The 21,001-nt window shown below is 47.4% G+C and overlaps 1 protein-coding gene across 1 annotated transcript in view; it reads right to left on the reverse strand.

The window, feature by feature from the left end:
* Window positions 1–481: 481 nt before the first annotated feature.
* The window catches only part of LOC119463978 (serine-arginine protein 55), a 29,687-nt gene continuing 9,167 nt past the window's right edge, over window positions 482–21,001 (reverse strand). The window contains exons 11-18 of the mRNA XM_049655453.1: window positions 15,049–15,108; window positions 13,934–14,067; window positions 12,899–12,969; window positions 11,764–11,904; window positions 10,428–10,500; window positions 6,362–6,435; window positions 2,822–2,941; window positions 482–1,470 (exon numbers count right to left, since the gene is read on the reverse strand). Coding sequence (XP_049511410.1) covers window positions 1,230–1,470; window positions 2,822–2,941; window positions 6,362–6,435; window positions 10,428–10,500; window positions 11,764–11,904; window positions 12,899–12,969; window positions 13,934–14,067; window positions 15,049–15,108 — 914 coding nt within the window. The 3' untranslated portion in view covers window positions 482–1,229. The remainder of the gene's footprint in view (window positions 1,471–2,821; window positions 2,942–6,361; window positions 6,436–10,427; window positions 10,501–11,763; window positions 11,905–12,898; window positions 12,970–13,933; window positions 14,068–15,048; window positions 15,109–21,001) is intronic.

Here is a 21,001-nt window from a genome sequence, read left to right on the forward strand (position 1 = left end):
TCTTGAAAATAGTATTTGCAGACACTTAACATTCCATCAAACTTTTACTAAACAATGCAAGACAAATTCTTGGTTCATTTAATAGAAATATTCACAGAACAGTTCTGAAGATTTGCACAGTGGAATATAATCTTGTTGGTTAAGACTTAGTCAATACTTAATGGGGAGGTAAATTACTTGTAAAATATGACTGTATGCATGGGTATGTCGAGTCCGGATTTTATACTGCTTATGGTGGCAGTTTTGCTCTGGTCAAATAAGTTGGAAGAAAAGTTGTACTGAATTACCACGAATGGATAAATTTAAGTTTTCATACCCCGTTTGACATATCTCATGATGACATGCCGTTTTCTACAAATTAGCTTTCAATGTCCAAGAACGTGTGATAGCAACACTTGCACCAAGTGGGGCACAGCGCCCAAGACCCTCAATGCCCAAAAATGCAGCGAAATCAGCACAAAAACGAGAAGTTTCTTGGGAGATTTTATTACACAGGTGCAAAAACAATCTTTTACAAAGAAAGTAACCTATTACATGGTTCACCCAATGATTTCTTTACAAAAGGATACGACAGACCTCACCTTTCTAAAAGGCCTTAGGCGGTCTCACATTTCAAAACAAAAAGAACTACTTTCAGACTCACAAAAGAAACTTCCTGATGAGAAAAATACTGGAACACAGTACGACTGCTTCAAGTGCGAATTTCTCCCCTCTGAACATAACTGAACCATGAACTGGGTAGAGCACGATAATTGGGAACCTGAATAACCTAATCCCTTTGTTCGCAAAACCTGCTACCGCAACCTAGAAAAAAAGGTCGAACAGATGGCTAGTTTCATTCGGAGTAAACCTCCACACAATCTTTAAGCTTGCAATAAAAAAGGGATCAAAACGGATGAAGCTGCGCTTTGTCACGCAGGGCATTGCAGCCCTTCATGCTAGCATTGATGGCAAGATCAAATTTGTGAAAAAAAGAAAAAAATACAGGTAAAAAATGGTTTCCACATTGTGCACAAGACTGAATGTTACGATGTTTTCCACTTCCCCTCTCTCTGAGCAGACAAAAATTGGTAGCAACTTCCACAGGCATCAAATGGGGTGACATACAAGAAATCATGATGAAGGCAACAAGAGCCTGGGCAAGTATAAAATCAAAGAGGCAGTCTGCTAAGCAGGAAGCATTGCTTCGTTGCTTGAAGCTGAGGGGAAGGAAAATGCAAAGCCCCTGCTCAGTCGGGGCTCTGCCGCTTGGAAGGGGGCGACTTGGAAGCCGAACGGCGCTGCGGCGACGTGCTCCTGCTCCTGGAACGGGAGCGGTTGCGCGGACTGTCGGAGCGGCTCTTCCTGCGGACTGGAGACTTGGACGCCGACCGGGAGCGAGACCGAGAGCGGGACCTGGAGCGAGAACGCGAGTCCGACGTCGAACGGCGGGACCGGGAACGAGACCGGGAGCGGGACCTTGAACGGGACCTGTAAACGAAATGAGACAAGTTGTTCTGCCTGAAAACCTGGCCTTGCTTGCTAAAACACACACTGTATTCACTCAGTAGGCAAAGTGGTGTCCAACGTCCTGATGCAGTAACCCAGCTTGTAAACAAAACACCTGTCTTAAACGAGCAAACATTTTTACGCACACGGAATGAAAAAGTGCTCGAAAGGCCTTCGTTGCACAAACCACCACCAGTCACCACAAACCACCATTAGTTACCACAAAACAATTGCTCCTTACTCCAAAGATGCCAATTAGATCGGATTGTCTCGATTCATAGGTTGGATAAAACTTAATCCTCGAGTTTCGCTTTCGCTTAGCCGAAACTCGAGGATTTTTAAGTGCTCTGTAGTAAAACTCAAGTGTTTTCAAGGCCATGAAAGTGAGTTTTACATGCAAGGTTCTGAAAGACAGCTTCGAAGCCTCGCTCCATTTCCCTCCCACTAAAAGCAGCAAACTATCTACCACCTCCCGCAACCTCAACAGTAGAATGGCTGCGCATGGAACGTGTGCTGCATGTTTCAAGACACATTCACAGCATCTGCACACTGATACCCACAACCAGTGAAGCAGAGCACTGGGAAAGATAAGCACGGCTCACATTGAGACAACAGGCGTGACTGGCAGGTCCAACAAGTCCCTGCCAAAAAGTCACAGGCCTGCGCGACACACGCCGCAGTCACAGCGTAAGCTGGTTGAGCGGCACTAGAGTAGCTCCAATTTTGGCACCACGCACAAGGTCTTCGCGGCGAAGTGTCTTCGCCTCAATTTTGACGAGAACGATCTGAACTGTCCGCCTGGCGTCGACGGCGAACTGCGGCTTGTAATGCTCTCGGCACAGCAGTCTTCTGAGCCCGATGATGCCTGGTTGTAGCCGCTCACGTAGCTCTACGATTCACTTCAGCAGCGGTTCGTACCTTGCGAGGAGATGCCATAACGTGTACCGAAGAGGTACCCAGAATACGTGGCGCACGTCGAACATCGGGATAGCGTTGATTGCGCCTCGTCTGAATCGCATCTCGTCGCACGCAGCGGTTGCAGGCACGTTTACTAGATAGCGCCACCATACTGGCGGAGGCTCGAGTCTGCGCCTGCGTGCGTGCCTATAGGGCGCATATAAAGGGAATTTTTCTTCTGATAGCAAGCGCTTGCGTGGCTCAGTGGTAAAGTATCCAACTCCCACGCAGCGGGCCTGTGTTCGATCCCGGCGGAGAGCGGGTACTTTTTTTCACATTTCCGGCGATATCGGTTACGGGGCCGGCGACGGCATCAACGCGACCAGAAACGGCTATTAGAATGAGCCCATAACAGCTTACGCTGTAAAACCCTTACCGGTTTGATGCTCGGCTCTTCTTCGACTCGTACAGCTTGATCCGGCGACCACTCAGGTCCGTGTTGTCCAGCTTGGCCAGGGCATTTCTCATGTCCGCATAGTTGGAGAACTCAACAAGCCTGTGTAGACACGGAAATATGCCGAATTGATACACTGTCTTACACCTCGAAGCACTGTATTTACAAGAATATACCGTATTTATTCAATTATAAGGCGAGGATGCAGTTGGGGGACCCAAGAAAACAGTACCCACACTAATATAAGGCGATATTCAGTAGCCGACAGATTATTTAGAGTCGGCAGGGATTACCCAAAATACTGCATTAGCAGCACAGCCAAAATGCAAAATGATGACCATGAAATAAGGGGAAGGGAGCTTCAACACGCGGAGTGCAGGTTAATTATACGCGAATTTTGCCTTTAGGTGTGGCTCCACGGCATCGCATCGCGCACTGCAAGAAGACTACATTGTCAGGCGAAATTCGCACTGCCATGAAGTCACAGCTAAAGACAAAATTCGCGTATAAGGCAGGGGTTATGTCGAAGCTAAGACTTCTAGGAGAAAACCTCATATTATATTTGAATAAATACGGTAAGGCACATTTTTTTTTCTCAGAATCTTTAGCCACAAAGCCACAAAAAAAATGCCATAGTTTCGCCTTAAGGGCGAAGCAATGAATGCGATAGCAACACAGCAATGTCATACGAAGTAAGGTGAGCGGCTTTGGTAGCAATGTGAATTGTAGTAAACATGAGCTGATTAAGTAAGCAGGTGTGCTGCGGCGTAAGTAGACCGACATGAAGAGAGACTCGATGACCACGAGAAGGCGCGAGTGAAACGGTGGTGTTGATGAGAAGCGCTTCCCGTGGGCAGCGCGTGCGAAGGGACACACCTGTAGCGCTGCACTGCCGATCCGGGCAGCATTGCATGTGTAGCGTGCGTTGGAAAATGTGACCCGACTATTATTACCAACTGAATGAACAAGCGTGGTGTGAGCGCGCACGAAGAAACACGAATAGATCACACTGAATGACTGCAGACGACTGTCAAAACGCTGGCAGCAAGCATACGCCGCAGCGAGCGAAGGTACGTGGTCTATCGCTTCAACGGAAACTGAGCGACTGTCAAAACGCTGGCAGCAAGCATACGCCGCAGCGAGCGAAGGTACGTGCGGTCTATCGCTTCAACGGAAACTGAGCGGCGAATGCACGGCGCATAAAGGTCAGAGCCGTGTGGAGATAAGAGACGGTGCGGACGAGCGCTGTTGTTGAAGTAAATGTGCCCCCCCCCCCCCCCCCCCGCTCCCTCCGGCGCTGGCTTCCTGCTTCCTTGCTTGCACGTGGGAGATTGAGTGCGTTCGCTCTCCGTGATAGCACGCGTCCCCGCACGCTTCCGCTCGGGCATACGGCGCGCGGCGAAGATTTTATCTATAGGGAACCTTACGGCGACGCCGACGGCAGAAATCCGGTTGAAGTGTCCATATAATTGCTATCGCAATAATAACTGCAAGCCTAGGGGTGCCCTACATAATTTCCTACAACGGCTTTTCTACGAGGCAGTTTAAGTTTTGTTTATATATAAAAGACAGACTTGTCTCAGTACACACAATGCATCTAAAAGGGACACTAAAGATGAACATTAAGTTTAACCTGCATTTGCAAATTACGCCTGTGCAATACCAACAGTCCCTCTTGCTCAGTCGTGCTCGATCGCAGAGTCGGAGACGCCTATGCGCGAAATGCTTAGCCACGTGTAAGAGGATTCCGTGTGCGAAGCTTGGTCGCAAGTCCACATCGCCAATGCTCGGAATGCCTAGCCACGGGTCTAAGACATCCACAAACGGAAGCACCGCGATGTCCTCGTAGCGCCCGTTTTGACATTCATAGAGAGCTCGCTAGGTTCAAAGACCGCAACGAGCCGAGCAGACGATGCCATCACGGAGCGAGCACCGAACCAATGGCAAACTGCGCTGGAGTCGCGGGGCGGGCACGGCCAATCGGAGACTCGGGAACGACCTTCAATCGTATGTTTTTTGTGTTCTTGTTTCTGCACGGAGGATAGCTGCAGCGGCAAATTTGAAGACTGAGAAATGCGCTTTCCGGCGAGACCAAGATGGCGACGCTCGGTTGTGCCGTTCCAGAGATATTGTGGCTTGAAAAACGCTGTTCTTTCGTGATTTCGGCAAAATTTTGCACCACCTTGGCTGATACAATTTTTTTAGAGCACTTCTACGTGGTTTTCGGAGATATTTCGGAATCAGATAGAAAAAGAGTTACAGAAATTGAAAATGTATGTTCAAGAAATCTGTATTTTGGCCATTTTTCGCTATGCGAAAGCTGCATCCACCCTTAAGCCAAACAAAACGCAAGAAATGAGAACAGGTGAAACTCCTGCCCCTATGCTACAGCACCAGCCTACTGCGATGTCATTTCGGCAGTACCTTCTCAAAAATTATGGTATGGTATTATGATATGAAAGGCCTGCATTGTATTCTAAACCGAAATGGGGCCATATTCTGAAACGTTCCACTAGGCGAAATTTCTTTTTTCGCTTTCAGGCGCGCGCTGATTGGCTGGTTGAGCAAAATTGAATGACGTCGGGCTCAACCACCCTATCAGCTCATCCAATTTTGCTAAAACAGCCAATCAGTGCGCACCTGAAAGCGAAAAAAGAAATTCCGCCTAGTGGAACGTTTCAGAATGCAGCCCCTGAACAGCTCAACCTAGCAGGGCTAGAAAACTTCTGCACCCAAAGTGACCTGAATACAACACCTTGAAATCCACATCACGTAGACATACCAGCGCTGCGGCTGCAACGCAAGATTCGAGAAATGACGAGTTCGGACTGCTTTCTACCCCTAGTAATCAACCGCAATAATCAATTTGGCTTTGAAAAACTACTTCACCTGCCTAAACTAACTGCTACTTAGTATCGTTTTAAACTGAAAGTACAACACAATCGTTCCTGCAACTGCGCCACTAGATTACAGCTGCCCAAACCCAAAAACGAGCCAGCAACCTTGCTTTTGCCAAGATGGCACCTAATTTTAGATTACGTTTGTTCAGAATTTCCCACAAATTACTAGAGGGCACCCAGGCACGAGTGGCTACGCAAGCTGAGGGTACCAGCGGCCCTCAACAGCATGGGAGTAACGGGACCCAGTACATGAATTTGCCGCCTAAACTTCATCCAACTTCAAATGGCATTGAGACTTTGCAAAGCGATTACATCCAAGAAAATGTGTGTTATAAACAGAACACTTTTGCAATGATTAGGGGTGCGTCTGCAAAGACCTTGCTATGTTTGAAAAAGCTACGAGTGCTTAGGAATTTAGAAAGCTAAAATGTAATAGGTGTAACATGACGTCTGAAGCCGCAAGCACGAAGATCAGACAAATCCATTCACTAACCATGCTTCCCTTAGTAGCTGAACGATTGCAGCGATGCACTTCCATCGAGCAATTTTTGTAGTAGACTATCGGTTTTGTCTGGTAAACAGTGACTAGCCACTACGAGAAGCGTTTTAGCACAGGACGTACCCTTCGTTGGGCCGGTTGCTGTGGGCATCCGTGAAGGTCACCTCGCCTGCCTGGCGCATGTAGTCCTTCAAGTCCTATGAGAGTCCAACCATGGAAGGAAAGGGCAGAGGGAAGACGGGCAGGGGGGGGGGGGGGGGGCAAATGGTACATACAGAAAGGTCAGTACCATGACACAGCCAAAGGTTTGTTCCTGAACGCATTTTTCAGCAAGCTGAACGAAGAAAAGAGAAAGCTGCTAGGCGCCAGTCATTCGGTATGAAATTCAATTATGCTCGTAAACAGTCAGCAAAGCGCTAAGTGCCATTCCTGCATTGTGAGGTCGGTGGTCGGTAACTGTCGACGTACTCTAGCACATGGAACACTTAACCCATGTGCCACGGGCAACGTAAGCAGTAACAATCCCAAACCCAACATTCTGCCATTATAAAGCTAACCTGGCAACTAAATACATCTGGAATGCAACCGCTACAAGAGCAGACTGATACTATTCGGTACTTTCAGAACCACGGGTGCTCAAGCACAAGGCTAATAAAAAGCTGACATTGGCATGATCACAACGAGGAGTCAGTCGCTTGTATCAGATTTAGGATCAGTGTTTTAGTGCACCTTTCGTTGAAACCCAACTTCAGCAACAGTTCATGATGCAACTTAGCTTTTAATGTGAATGCAATGCACTTCGCAGGGGAGCTTGGCTTTTCCCAGCACACCACATAATGCAAGCACAATGTGTAATACCAACCCAATTAATTGCTACAAGTGAAGGTTGGATCTGCACTAGAAAACTTGACTGCAGAACACCTGCATATAAATTATCTGCTAGCACAAATCTTCTGTCCCCCTTCCATTTGGTAGATTCCATTCAAGGAATCTCTTCAGCCTTCCCAATAACGGCAGAAAGATGTCATGTAGACTTACTTCCTTGACCTATGTGCATAAAAATGCATCTACGAGAGATACGTGCATGTATCTTTTGCAAGCATACTGCAGACTGTGTGTCTGCAAATCTATAAGCATAGATCTAGCACTACCCGCCAAGCAGATTGCATTGAAGTCTGCTTTTTGTACCTTGTGCTAACTACAAATATCGGGGTGCGAGAAAAGAAGCACAGTGACCGGAAAACAAGAGGCAGTTTTCTTTCTCTCGGGGTCCGTTTTTGAGTTCAAACTTTGTGTTTACTTTTAAGAGGAATCTCTCGAACAGTGTGACACAAGGGCTGCATTGCACTAGCTTTTGCTACCTAACACTTCCTCCACCTAGCACCAAGCCCAACATTTACCCTACAGAACTTTTGATACAGCAATTTAGAAAAAGTGTTTCTACTTCATTCATGAAACGTTCCAAGTCAACGAGGGAAAAAAAAAAAAGACTTGCAACTTAAAATACATTTCCCATTATAATGCCTATTTGATAGCTCTAGCTTGCTCCAGTGGCCTTGCGACAAGCTCAAGCTTAAAGAGTGCATCACCACCTAGTTACGAGTTGTACCCAGGAAGGTACAACCTATTCAATCCCTTTGCCAAGTAAACGAATCAGCCTCAGACTTCCCAAGTAATTTCCTAGTAGTGAAGTTAGTAACGAAGAATACCTACGTACCTGTGCGCTAGGCATAGTTGCCACGCACAGTCCTAAGCCACTGAAAATGTTCCAGCAATACCTGTTACTGCAGGTCCCGACCCGCACTCCCGCCCCTGGTCCGCAAAAGCCACCGTACAGTGCAGCCCACGCACAAAGAGAGAACAGCCCGCCCCAACAGCCGCGGGCCACTGGGGGTGGCCTCGGCTAGGGGGCGCGGCGTCCGGTGGGAGATTTACCTTTTTCGGGGGGAAGGGGGAAGCCGGGGGTGGTCCCGATCCACGGACCACCCCCCCACCAACCAGAGACCGAGAGAGCACACCCATTGCGAGAGAGACCACCCTTGCGCACAGAGACCACCCAAGACAGAGACACCACCAGCGCCAGTGAGAAGGTGAGACCGCGGCCGCCAGCAATGACGGCGCTGCACTACGGGCCGGTAGTAGCCAAGCCACAAGCCACAGCAGCCTTCCTTAGTGCATCCATCCATCCAACGAGCGATCCGTGACTGCCGGCTGTGTTTCTGACACCTAGATTGCATGGGGAAGCCAGCCAGAGGGCGGCGGCGCGGAGTTGGCGAGCCCTCCGAGGCCTGCCCAGCTACGGGCTTGCTTGCAAAAGCGTAGCCGCCTTATGATCCCTTGGCACACTGTAGCCAGCCACTGGGCTTGTGGTGGTAGCCACATCCGTAAACCAGTGTTGGTGTGCTAGACACAACCTCCTTCAGTCAGACGGCGACCTTCTTAGTTGAGGGGAGAGGGGGAAATGAGGAGAGTGATGCAGCAACAGAGAGAGAGAGAAACAGGTTGTCACTCATGAGGGCACGGGGAGCTGGAACACGGCTGAACGTCTCGGGCAATCCCTCCTACCGGCAATCGCTCGCCGAGTCACCATCGTACATGGCAGATTTAGATGTCATTGGTTTTTATTGAAATAACAAAATAGTGTTAACAGCAAGGTACCAGTCTTAATTATGTTCCATTGAACTAATACCTTCTGTTCTGTACAAGATTCATTGCAGAAATTTCCACCAAAAAAAAAAAAAAGAATGGTTCCCGCAGGAGCCCCGACCAACGCCTTCCCGCCCGCCAAGTGCTGCGGGCAACCAATTCGGAAAACCTTAAAACAGTTAAGTTCATCCGAGACAATCAACCGTGTTCTAGTTCACCACACAGTATGGTGAACAGTTACGATGTGAGCTGTTAGCTCGACTTAATGGCCAATTAAGTAAGATGTGACCACGTAAGTAACCCCCCATTCCCCCCTCCCCCTCATCTTCAAGGCCATGTGCATCTGCAGAACACAGTATGCGGCTGTGTTGTCAACTTCCCATGCTGTACTTCCATAAATTTGCCTCTAAAGTGGCCACTATCTTGGGTTAAAAGAAACAAAGCAGTCATATTGATAGCGGGAACCAAAGCCTAAACTTTTCTAAGTGGAAGACTATGAACAAGCACAGTTCCTGTAGAGTACCAAGACGCACGAAGAAACCAAGTGGCTCGGTTTGCTACAAAGCCCTCTTTTTTTTTTTTTTTTTGCAGTGCAACCAAACTGCAACTGGAAGCATGCAGCCAGTCGAACTAATTCTGGCCGTAGTCGCATACTTCAAAACCAAGATTTATTCCCTCAATTTTAGATTTAATGTTTTGAAACTGCACGGTGGGCAGTGATAAATTAATTTCAACATGAGGTTGTTTATCGTTCACCCAAAGCATAATACGAAAGCTTTTTTACATTCTGCGCAAATCAAAATGCTACCATCACCGTCGGGAATTGAACCCACGACCTCGTCAGCAGCAGTCGCTGAACCACTGCGGCCGGTATGCTTTGAATTGAGCGCAGGCTCTTTAACACAATGAATCCGGTCACACAACTGCAAGGCTGCCCTGTAGCACAAGCAACAGCTGCACGTACACGTACACTATCACAGCTGGTAACCTTCGTAGCTGCTATTTTTGTCTGCGTACAGAACGTTCCAGAACAAAGCCCTGTCGCTGCTATTTCAGATTCCGGCACAAACATTTTAGGAACAGCCCAACTGAGGCAAAAATTGTTTCACTTGGTCTCACAGGGCCGCATCTCAAGCACTAAGCTGCTATTCAAATACAGCCACAGAAATAACAACGGGGCCAGCCTTTTCTTTCCTTATTTAGCCACCGTTTTAATAAACCACTACCTGAATTTTAGGAGAAATTGGACAAATGCATTTCCTTCCTGATCTAAAAAAAAAAATGGGGGAGCAACAAACACCACAGCCGCATACAAACTGCCAGACGCAAACTTCAGCAGGCATTCCAAATTAAACTAGTCTGCGAGTTTCCCCTTTTTTTTTCTCCACCACCTAGTGCTCAAATTCTGCTTACAACTTGGTAGCAATTTTGTAAATTTTGCCCATTAAAGCGCATGCAACAAGAGCACTGTGAACATGCACACACAAGCTCGGATGGCGTGACAATGATACCTCGAGACAGTGCGGCTGCCTCGGTCATTTACCTGCCAGCTGACGTGACTGCTCAGGTTCTCGACGACCAGCTGGTAGTTTGTCCTCACCGGAGGCCCAAACCTACTGCTGGTACCAAACGGAAGAAAAAAAAATGGAAATGAGATGAGAACGCTGCATTGGGCACACACTGGCAACAGCAACAAAAAAAATTCAAGAGTGTAGTAGTGCAGGCCAGTTGGTGCAGCATTGTCGAGGATAATATAGTACAATACACAAGACAGAAAGCACAACCAAACAATGCAAGCACTAAAACTTGCAACTAAACATACACTGGTAATCCCTCACTTTGTCAAACAGTTAGGCATGCATGCCTGAAACATTCTTGATGTGATCTTTTTTTAATGTCTCATAGTAAGGTGAGTGCCTTATAAATTGGTTCACTCCATTCCTGAGATAGCTGCAGCTTACTACACCCGAGCGCAGAAAAGAAAAAAAAACCTGAAAGGAGGCTTGATAAGCAAGAAAAGAAACAAACCGGAAAGATGGGTGGCCCAACACCACCTTGAAGTTCCAGCAACAGCTCGTCATTACGCCATAGATTTCAACTGCGTCTGGCGGGTTCAGTTAATTTTTTATCAGCAAAGATAAACTGCACTGTATTTTTAAGGAGCCAAAACGTGAACTCTGAAAATTTCGAAAACCTTCCCAACGGCAGACCAGCCCAGATACGTCGAAATATTTCGAAGTCAGCAACGTCAGTGACTTACCAGCGCAGGGTTCAGGTGTTAAATTTCAGAAGAATGAAAGTTTGAACTCCATTTTCTCTAATAATCAACCAATTACCACAAAATTGATGACAATAGTGTTTTCAAAATAATTTACCAGTATTCTTTAGCAAACTGATTCAATGTTTCACTTTACCGTCTTTTAAAAAGGTTAATGCAAACAGACTTGCATCGCTTGACAGTTCAAGTTATAATCCAAATGGCTCTAAACAATGCCTTAGCCAACTTTATCCAATCCTGCTGTTGCTCTCTCAGTTTTCAAGCGAGGTGGTTCGAAAATAAAAGGCATGGTATAGCTGCAGCGGAAAAAGATTAGCACAAGTGACCGATCACCTGATCAAATAAATTGAGGCACACGACGCTATTGGTTCCCTAGCACCCCGAAAACGCACCCCCCCTTCTTTGAAACATGAATCATGTGGCAGCTTTAGATACCAGTGTGCACGCCAACAAGAGCGCCGCGTATCGCAATATCCTTGCTCCGGTCATCGGCCACTTGTGCTAATCTTTTTCCGTAGCAGCTGCACATGCATCCCACACAGTTTTGCTACCCCCTGTACAACACAACTACACTGCTATGCACGCTGTGACTCGTGCTGACCTGTCCCTGGCTCCGCCCTGGTAGCGCCCTCCACCTCCTCCTCCGCCTCCTCCTGGTGGCGACCTCCAGTCCCGTGAACCCGGTGCAAGGATCCTGCCCCCAGGTCCACGACGACTTCCGTGAGCCAGCTCCACGGAAACCCTGGCAACGACGGACAAGAAGCACAGTTATGCTCACTCCCTGCCTCCCTCTCAAAACAAGTACACACACACACAAAAATACACATAAGACCTACGACGTTATGGAAAAGATAGAGGGCACATGCAGCTGCAACCAGCCATGTTCCGGTAAATGCTAAGCTGTTGGTTTGCACACATTCCCGTGTGCGTTCTTTATGTTCTCGCTCCTTTTATGCACCTCTCCTAGCATTATTCGTCACCGAATTGCCCAGCATGCCCAGTTTATTTGTCCATGTCACATTTTGGCAAATCGTATTTCTCTGGCCAAGCCATCCAAACAATTACTATCTCTGCCTCATCTTGCATACCTATGTTGACCACACCTCGCCAGCCCGCCTAAGAACAGCCCACAAACCTGGACAAGCATTAAGCCTTACTGCTCCTCATTGCCTATGACCTTTGGAACACTAAACCTGCAACTCTATATCCACAGTAACGATATTAATAACTGATGTTCAATCATAGCTTGGCTATGATGGACACTAATGGCATACAGCTCTCTCAAGGTTATAAATGCCATCGGGACCGTCAACGACAATGGCCAGCGCTGTGTCGGCGTCTACGAAAACAGTGAGGCCAGGCACGTGCACCCAGAGCATACTCTTGTTCAGGCATAGTGTGCGAGGCTATTCCAGTAAGCCACACCATACCTCCTGCTGTCTATCCACTTTCAATGCAAACTGAAGTGCACACGCGTGCTCCTACACACACAATGGTTACGTAACGAGTAGTTGCAAATGACAGATAAGCCCATAAACAGCAGTGGCTATGCCAGATTATTTGAAACAGCCTAGCAGACGATCAGCACACTCAGACAATCAAACGCTCAGCATGTGTGCCTTGCCTCGCTACGTTTGCAGGTGCGCTCCACGACCCAGCGCTTATCAGGCTCCAATGAGACTTAAAACAGTGTAGAGATGCACATCAATCTCCCGTGCGCTGACCGCTCGACGTACCTTTCTCCAAGCAGCTCCTTGCCATTGAGGTCCTTGATGGCATCGTCTGCATCTCTGTGGTCTTCGAACTCCTGGAAACACCAGGAAAAAAAAAAGCATTTGTGACCTGTGCACTGCCAAACACGCACGTCCTTTTCACACCGGCTACCAGTTTTACGTGGAGGTCGGGCTGCACACTTTTCATCGCAAGTGAACCCTATCGGGATCAAGGTTCTCAACTACGACTGGCTTCCTTGCACAAGCTGCGAAAAGGAGCCATACCTTGATTCAAGAAATTCAATCCTGATCGGGCTCAATCACAATCAAAAGTGCACCGAGTGACAGCCACAGAAGATGCGGTGACAAGAGAGTTTAATTACACTAGATTTCCAATGCACGAAACACCAGCACACCATGGACGATGGGAACATCGATGCTGATAGCACAATCTTGTGCACCCAGCCACGACACATTGCATAAGTATTCTCGACGAAGAAATTTGGCCTATATACATTCGTGACAATTATGCTGCTGCAAAAACTTTCAAGTGGCTGCTATGCAAAATAGTCCCTTGATTTAGTAATACTGGTGTCACAGGGTCACTTCCGATCGCTATTGAACCCCATAGGATCGAATTTCTAGACCGCGATTGGCTCCTTTGCACAAGGTATAGAAGGAGCCTATCACGGTCGAGAATTTCCATCCGCATCCGGCTCGATCGTGATTGGAAGTGGCCTTGTGACACCGGTATCCAGCCATGCTCCAGCTTTCTTTGAATTAGTACGGAGTTCCTAGTCCCTTTTAAACGCAGGACAGGCGTTTTAGCTGCCACAGGAAAAAATGCATAGTTTTTGCTGTCTCACAGTTAACTTTTTTTTTCTTTTTTTTGTTCCTGCACTGTCGTTTCGCAATTGAGGTCAACGCTACCAGATGGCGCCAGCAGCGGCCCTGCTCACCGGGTCCAACGTCTCCGGTTTCGCCGAACTTGGCATCTTTAACGAGCACCATTGAACAAGAGAGAAAGCACCAGAGAAAGCGCAACGCAAAGCGACTCACCACAAACCCAAAGCCGTTCTTCAGGTGTATGTCACCGACGCGGCCGTAGCCTTTGAAGAACCGGTCCACATCTTTCTCGCGGACCTGATAGCTGAGGTGCCCGATAAACACCCGGGTCGTCATGGCTCCCTTGTCTTGAAATGAAAAAGAGGGTGGAAGTGCGTGCCGCAAGTTAGCGGTCAGCGCGACGGCTATGTGAGAAAAACAAAATGGCGCCAATACGGCACAGCAGAAGTGCTAGTCAAGGTTCGTGCAAGGCACGTCAACTCCAGCGCTTCGGGCGACTGCGCTACATACGCTGCGAACGGGAAAACAAGATCGCGATAACAGCTGCGGCCTCTCGCTAGACTTTTTTTTTATTATTATTCTTTATGCGCCGTAGGCCAGGCGGTCGGACGGGACTGAGGATGGAAACGCGGCGTTTTTTATTTTTTTTTTTTTTTTCTTGTCGCCAGTATTTTTCCAGAATGCAACTTGCGCCAACTGCTGTGAAGCTTTTGTTCCTTCTAGACCTTTTTTTTTTTTTTTCCTTCTTTCTTTCTTACGGGTTCGCTGGCTATTCGTGTCGCTTAGGTAGTCGAGAAAAGCAACTGGCCTCTCTCCCCACCCCCCTCCCCCCTCCCTTCCACTTCTTACCAAAGCGAGGTACTGAAAATTTGTGGGCATCTCAAGGAAACGCAATCTTCTTTAGTCGGCAGACAAGTTCGTCAGAGAGCTTTGATCGTTTCGAGGAACTACAAACTAAGCTCCATTAACCGCCAGCGTTAGCTATTGCGCATATGCCAAGTCAAGAATGGAAAACGGGAAAGTGGGGGTGGATATGAACGCAAAATCGAGAGCGCTCTGATCGATGAAATATTTGTAAATAATGCACAGTACAAGTCAACGACGGCGAAATCACTGGTTCCTGAGGAATCCAGCGATGCTCAAGGCACAAGGGGAAAAACAAATATGTAACCGGCTTCAATAAACAGGCCAACAGTGGCGACCCTACTAAGCCTTTCCGAGATATGCGTGTCCCGATTATGCCGCTGCACACAAGGAAATAAGCTACGCAGATACGGTTTCGCCAGGACACGGTAAGAAAGCGATCAGTCGATCAGCTCAGCACTTACCAGAACTTCGCGGTGCGAAATAGTTAGCGTTGCAGATGGTTAACCATAGGCCTCTCGACACTACGCAACAAGCAGCGACTCAGCTCCTTCCCAGACAAAACAGTCGTGACGTCACGCTGTCACCTGACAAAAATAACAACAAGAAAAGTAGCTGCAAGTTTCGTAAACAAGCACTCACTGCGCCAAACTTTTGAGAGCAGCAAATCGCAGCGTACCTGCGTTATTTCTGTGCGCTGAAAAGTAATGGCAGAATTACAACACCTGAGCGTGTTGCGCGTACGCCATCTCCTTAGGTGCTTATGGCCTCTAAGCTCGCTTTCTTTATGAATGGTTATCTCAGAGGCCATAACTCACTAGGTAGAGTTTCGCTAGGAGGGCCCTGTAATGGCCCTGTAGCACTTTGCTAAAAATCATCACAGTGCAGCGCTTCATTATAAAATTCAGAAAGTACTATGTGCAAAATTTTTATTACTATTTTTCCTTTCTTTCCCTGCTATTTTCAGCTGAAACGCAGAACGAGCGCAGAAGTTGGCACGACGAGTTATCTGTGACATCACGAGGAAAGCGGGAATTTCAAGGTGGCGTCGCCACGTACGCGTCTGTCGTGGACAGGAGCGCGTTAGTACTTACAAGTTAGTACTTACAGTACTTACTTACAGTTTAGGCCCAGTGAAAAACTTTGTGTGTAGGACATCCGAATCATGTCCCGATGTCCGAGCACCGTTTCGGAAATATCTGCTGGACTTCCTGTCTGAGATATCTTACCATGGATGCTCCAAGGTTATCCCAAGTGATCCCACTCGGCATAAATGCGAAAAGTGTCCTCCAAATGAGGCTTTGTTTTAAAGTTTTCCTCATAACAGAATTATATGTATTCTCGAATGGTCGAATTACAATTCAAAGCTATCATGTCTGCCAATCGATTGTACGTCGTACTTTGCGAATTTTCTGCTGCAATTTACTTTGAAAGGTTCAGTTAGATCAATGAACCACCTGCGTTGGAAGGCCAAGAAGAATGAGTATATAATGCGCTCGCCTGCGCGTGATGCATCTGTCCTTTATGCGTGAGTGTCACACGTACGGCGTGTGCTGTGAATGTGTAATAGGCTTTATAGCAAACAATGTACTGTAGTTCGGTAGCTTTTATAGCTGGGTGAGTCGGTAATTATTACTTACAGTGCGAACGAATCAGCGCTCGTGCTTCGTCTTTCTTTGTCTCTCTTGATTCGTTCGCGCTGTAAGTAATAACGTAAAATGTATACAGCATGTACAGTGTCGTCCACTCTTAGGGTGAACACGCGAGCGCCTGGCTGTGCTAAAGAACACTTTAGCTGTGCTCCGCGGGGCGCCACTGCAGCCAGCGCGGCCGCGCATCGAAGCAAACCTGCGCAGGCGCGGCAATGCCTGCAGACGTGGCTTCGTGTCGTCTGCTACAGTGCTCGCGCTCTCGGGCGCGTCGAGCTTTGCAATGCCGTGAAACAAGCTTTGCTTGCAGTGTCATGTACTTGGAGCAGCGAAGACAACCTTTCGTTTTAGTGTTACAACTTGGAGGCACGCTAAGCGGAGTGAACTTCATAACGCAAAGTAATTTCTGAGGAAAAGTACAATTTCGTAGCTATGAATTGATAGTATTAAAAAAAAAACTCAATTTCGCGTACGCAGTGCTACCAATTTTTTCGTTTCTTAAGAATCCGCAAGGCAACGTTCGGATGAACATTTTCTCGTCGGCGCTACTGAGCAGAGTGAGTATGGGAGCTGCGTGTGTATTTTTACAGGGAACGTGTGGGTCGTTCTCTTGCGGCTTTGCAGGCAGGCGTGCGACGTCGTGAGCGGTATCAGCCGCTAACCTAAAGAGAGTCGGAGTTCCGAATGTTTACTTTGAAACGTAGAGATGAACAACTACAAAGAAGATGCCCTGCGTCGAACTCAGTAAAATAGAAAATTTATTTACTCGTTTTATAGCCAGTAATTTGTAGTTTTTTTTTTTTTTCTCAAGTGAAAAATGAAGTGACACATTGGAGCGAGCTAATACAAAGGAGAATAGATAGACAGAGCTCCAGCGAAATATATTGACGTTGAAGTTTATTGACGAACGAAAATGGCCAAGCATTTTCCTGGCTGAAACTGAATTAAAATTTGCTGGCACCACAGAGGGACTTCGTGTGGACGTCGTCATTTTTGCTTCAGTGAAAAGTATTTGCTGTCGACTCGAGCCTCGCTGAGTGAAGTTAGGCAAGGTGCCGGGCCTGCTTTTTTCCCGTGGCAAAGCGAACGCGAGACGGATCGCAGCTTCACGGCAAATACGTTGTTGAGTGCTCATTCAATTTTAGTAATGGCGTCTCCGGTAGCGTGAATGATGGCCCACATCCTGCCTGGCATCTGAGCGGTACAGGGACTCACAAAGGCCGCGGTTGGCTCTAGCCCGTTCCCATTCTTCTTTGACAGCGGCCCATATAGCGCATCCGCAGAGAGTACATGGAGCAACCTGCGCGCCATTGACACTTCCGTGTTGGCCCACACGTTCTCAGTAATATTCAGGTCCGGAGATTGTACAGGCCACTCCAGAACTTCCCCTCGCCGATATTCCAGAAATGCCACAACCCTTCTGGACTTGTGAATCGGCGAGCTGTCACTCTGCAAAATAAAGTTGCCGTCAGGGAAAGGTCCGCCCAGAAGATATGGCAACATAACATCGTCCGAAGATTAAGCAGTACATGTCAGCGGTGAACCTGTTTTCAATCCTAACTATAAGGGTCCTAGGCCGGTGGCCGGGTGTGATGGCGCCCCAGACACATACAGAAGAACGGCCACTGGCTGCCACCCGCTGGATGAGTTCAGGCAAACAACGAAAGACAAAAAAAAGATTTTTTTTTTTTTTTTTTTTTTGGGGGGGGGGGGGGGGGCTTAACTTTCTTATGTATAACATGCACGATACAAAAAAAAAAAAAAAAAAAAACATTAAAAAATGTAGGCCTGTTCTGGCTTCCTTATATGTATGAACGCGCTCAGTAAACTTCTTTAAAAAAGCCACGAAAAAATCTTTAAACTTTTATTCCAACAAAAGGCAGTGTGTCTTCATTTGGGGCTCTTAACAACCATTGTACAATGAGAGATGTTTGACCTAGGTCCAGAACTGAGTTACGGGTGTAGGTAAAAATTAGCAACGCAATTTCATGAAAGCGTTGGTCATATAGTCATATTTCATGCTTACTCCCGAAAACGATTATCGCTCTGGCTTTCAAGACTTTGTATTTTAAATTTCAATTAGAGTTATTACCAATATCCGGAATAAAATAAACATAGGATATTACTCATTCGGTTTAAGCAGTGCACGCATCCGTAATTACATAGAACAAACTTAATCTACACGAACAATATTCCTCGGATAACATGATCTTGCCGACAATTGCCTGGCTGTCATACACGCCGCCTTTGGTCCCATTTTGTCAGGTGAAGACGACGTTTTTCCACTCTTCATTCCAGTGCTCATGTTCCAAACATGAGGCGCCCCTCTTTGTTTGCGGCGCTCACAATCGGCTTTTGGACGACTCTGCTGCTTGTGAGGTCCGCTGAATGCAGACGACGCTTCACTGCTGTGTCCAATACAGCCGACACCCCCCGCAATCTGTTTGATTTCTCTTACGGTTGATGCAGGAAAGTCATTCACCGCCGATACTATCGACATGTCATGATGTTCGGTAGTCACCTTCACACGGACCATCCGGAGAGCATCCTTGACCCTACGTTCAGGTTCTCTCCGCTTCAATAATTCTGTTCACTGTTTTCAGCTGCCTATTAGTGATACTTGAAATTGCGCTCTGAGAATATTCTTGAAGGCTTAATTCAACAATACGTCTCCTTTCTTTTTTCCGGAACGCGTGACATCGCCTGATCACACACTCGAAAATGTTCGCAGGGAAAAGAAATACCCTTCAACTGTAATCGCGTTTTTATCACCCCTAGAGCATGGAGACAAAAACTGTATAAAAGAATAATTTTTTTAACTGATAGTTTCGGACGTATAGTGTCGCGGTAGGACCGTCTGCTTCGCACTTTAGGGATATGATATATAGGGCGCGCAGTATTTTTCATCTTCAGCTGGTCAAATATGTGAGAGTGATGGCAGCGTAATACTAGCATATGAAATTCCATAGCCGATGTCCCAGCCGAAATGCGATTGCGAGCATCCAATACGCTCACGTGGCTAGTGTAAAGGCAAAGGAAGCGGCCCCTTGCTTTGTTACTACACCGATTCAGGAGAACGTGAAAACACGTCCGCTTGTTTGCCTTCTTTTCATTTTGCAGCAAAGTAAGCCCGGCGTCATCCCTGTTTCGGGCGCAACTGCCCCCCCCCCCCCCCCCCCCCATAAAAAAAAAAAAAAAAAAAGAGGGCAAAAAATGTCGAAGATCACGTAATTTTTGTCCACAGTGCCTGACAGCGTGAAAATATGAGAACAAATCAGTTGGAAAGACGACATACGTGTTTGTATTTCGAAGGGAACATTTTATTCGAGTCGATAAGGTTACGTTCGCTTGGCGTCTGCCGGCCTCCAAGTTGCGACACGAAAGCGAAAGGTTGTCTTCGCTGCACCAAATACATGGCACTGCAAGCAAAGTTTGTTTCACGGCAATGCATCACGAGCACTGTAGCAGACGACACGAAGCCACGCCTGCAGGCATTGCCGCGCCTAGGGTTGGTAATATCGATGAACGATTCATCGATTAAAAGTATCCCGCAAAAGGACTAATCTTCATCGATGTTCACCTTTAATTTATTCGACTTAGTCGATTAGACTTGTTCGATTAATAGTTTTCGAGAGTTTGACAGGAGTGGCGCGAAAGTTTTGAAACCGTACTGGAATGGCGGAGCACGAGCAGTGACTGTGCGGTTGTAGTAGAGCGACTGTCGACTGTTTTTCCGAGTGATGCCGAGCCGAACGCTTCCCCTTTCTTTACCCACACCGTACACGCCACCCAAAGCCGAAGGCTGAAATGCCCTCGCAATTCAAGGCACACTATATAGCAACCCAGTCGTTGGTCGCCGTGCCACTCCCAGTACACTAAAGACGTGGCACAGCATGTGCGCCAGTTTGGAACACGTATTTGACATAACGATGAAGTTCATGTCAATTCCAGCAAATCTGCAGCTTCCGAGCGTCTATTCTCACATGCTGGTTGTGTGGCCATTCAAAGAAGGTGTTGGTTTCACCCCCGAACATCCCAGCCAATTGACATTCCTTCCCTCTATAGAAAAGAGCACGTGGCTTAAAATCTTAAACCGTGGTTTTTGGGGTGGTGGTGGTGTTGCAGGAAGCGGGGTTAGCGGCTAGCCTGCATGGCATACATAGCCGGCAATTGTCACGCCCGAGCCTCCTACGAGTTGAGATCAGGAGTGTGTCACCAGGTGTCGATGAGCCCCGTGTCTCACGGGAAGGCAGTCAGCACTCGTTGCACTCTTTCCTGATTGCCGCGGGCCCTCCGGCCGGGGAAAAATGACGTCTTCAAAGGTCCTGTGCGAAAGACCACTTTTTTTTTTTTTTTTTTTTTTTGCAGGCTGTCGACCATCGCGTTTCTTTCTGGATCGAACTGTGTGCATAGCCAAATGAAATGTTCAATGTCGCCGATATCACCACAGAATGCATAGAGCGGGGAAGCGCAACGTCCAGTCTTAATTGAATGACCAAGCCGGGGTACCCCATACGCGGAGTCGGTTCTGATGCGGTAAAACAGCGTCGCTTTCTCGCGAGTATGTCCATGGATCACACAGGTTTGGTGCGGAGTCTTGTGGATAGCCCCAAATTGATTACGAATTGCATCCTTAAGAGTTCTGAGAAATGCTTGGCGCTCTCACTTTTGGGACACACGTCAGCGCTATAGGCGTGCAAGAGCGTCAGCTTTTTTGTTTCCTTCAATTCCTACGTGGGATGGGATCCAACGGAATTTTACGTTAAAT

The sequence above is a fragment of the Dermacentor silvarum genome, chromosome 9 (genome assembly GCF_013339745.2).
Source record: "Dermacentor silvarum isolate Dsil-2018 chromosome 9, BIME_Dsil_1.4, whole genome shotgun sequence".
In the NCBI taxonomy this organism is placed as follows: domain Eukaryota; kingdom Metazoa; phylum Arthropoda; class Arachnida; order Ixodida; family Ixodidae; genus Dermacentor; species Dermacentor silvarum.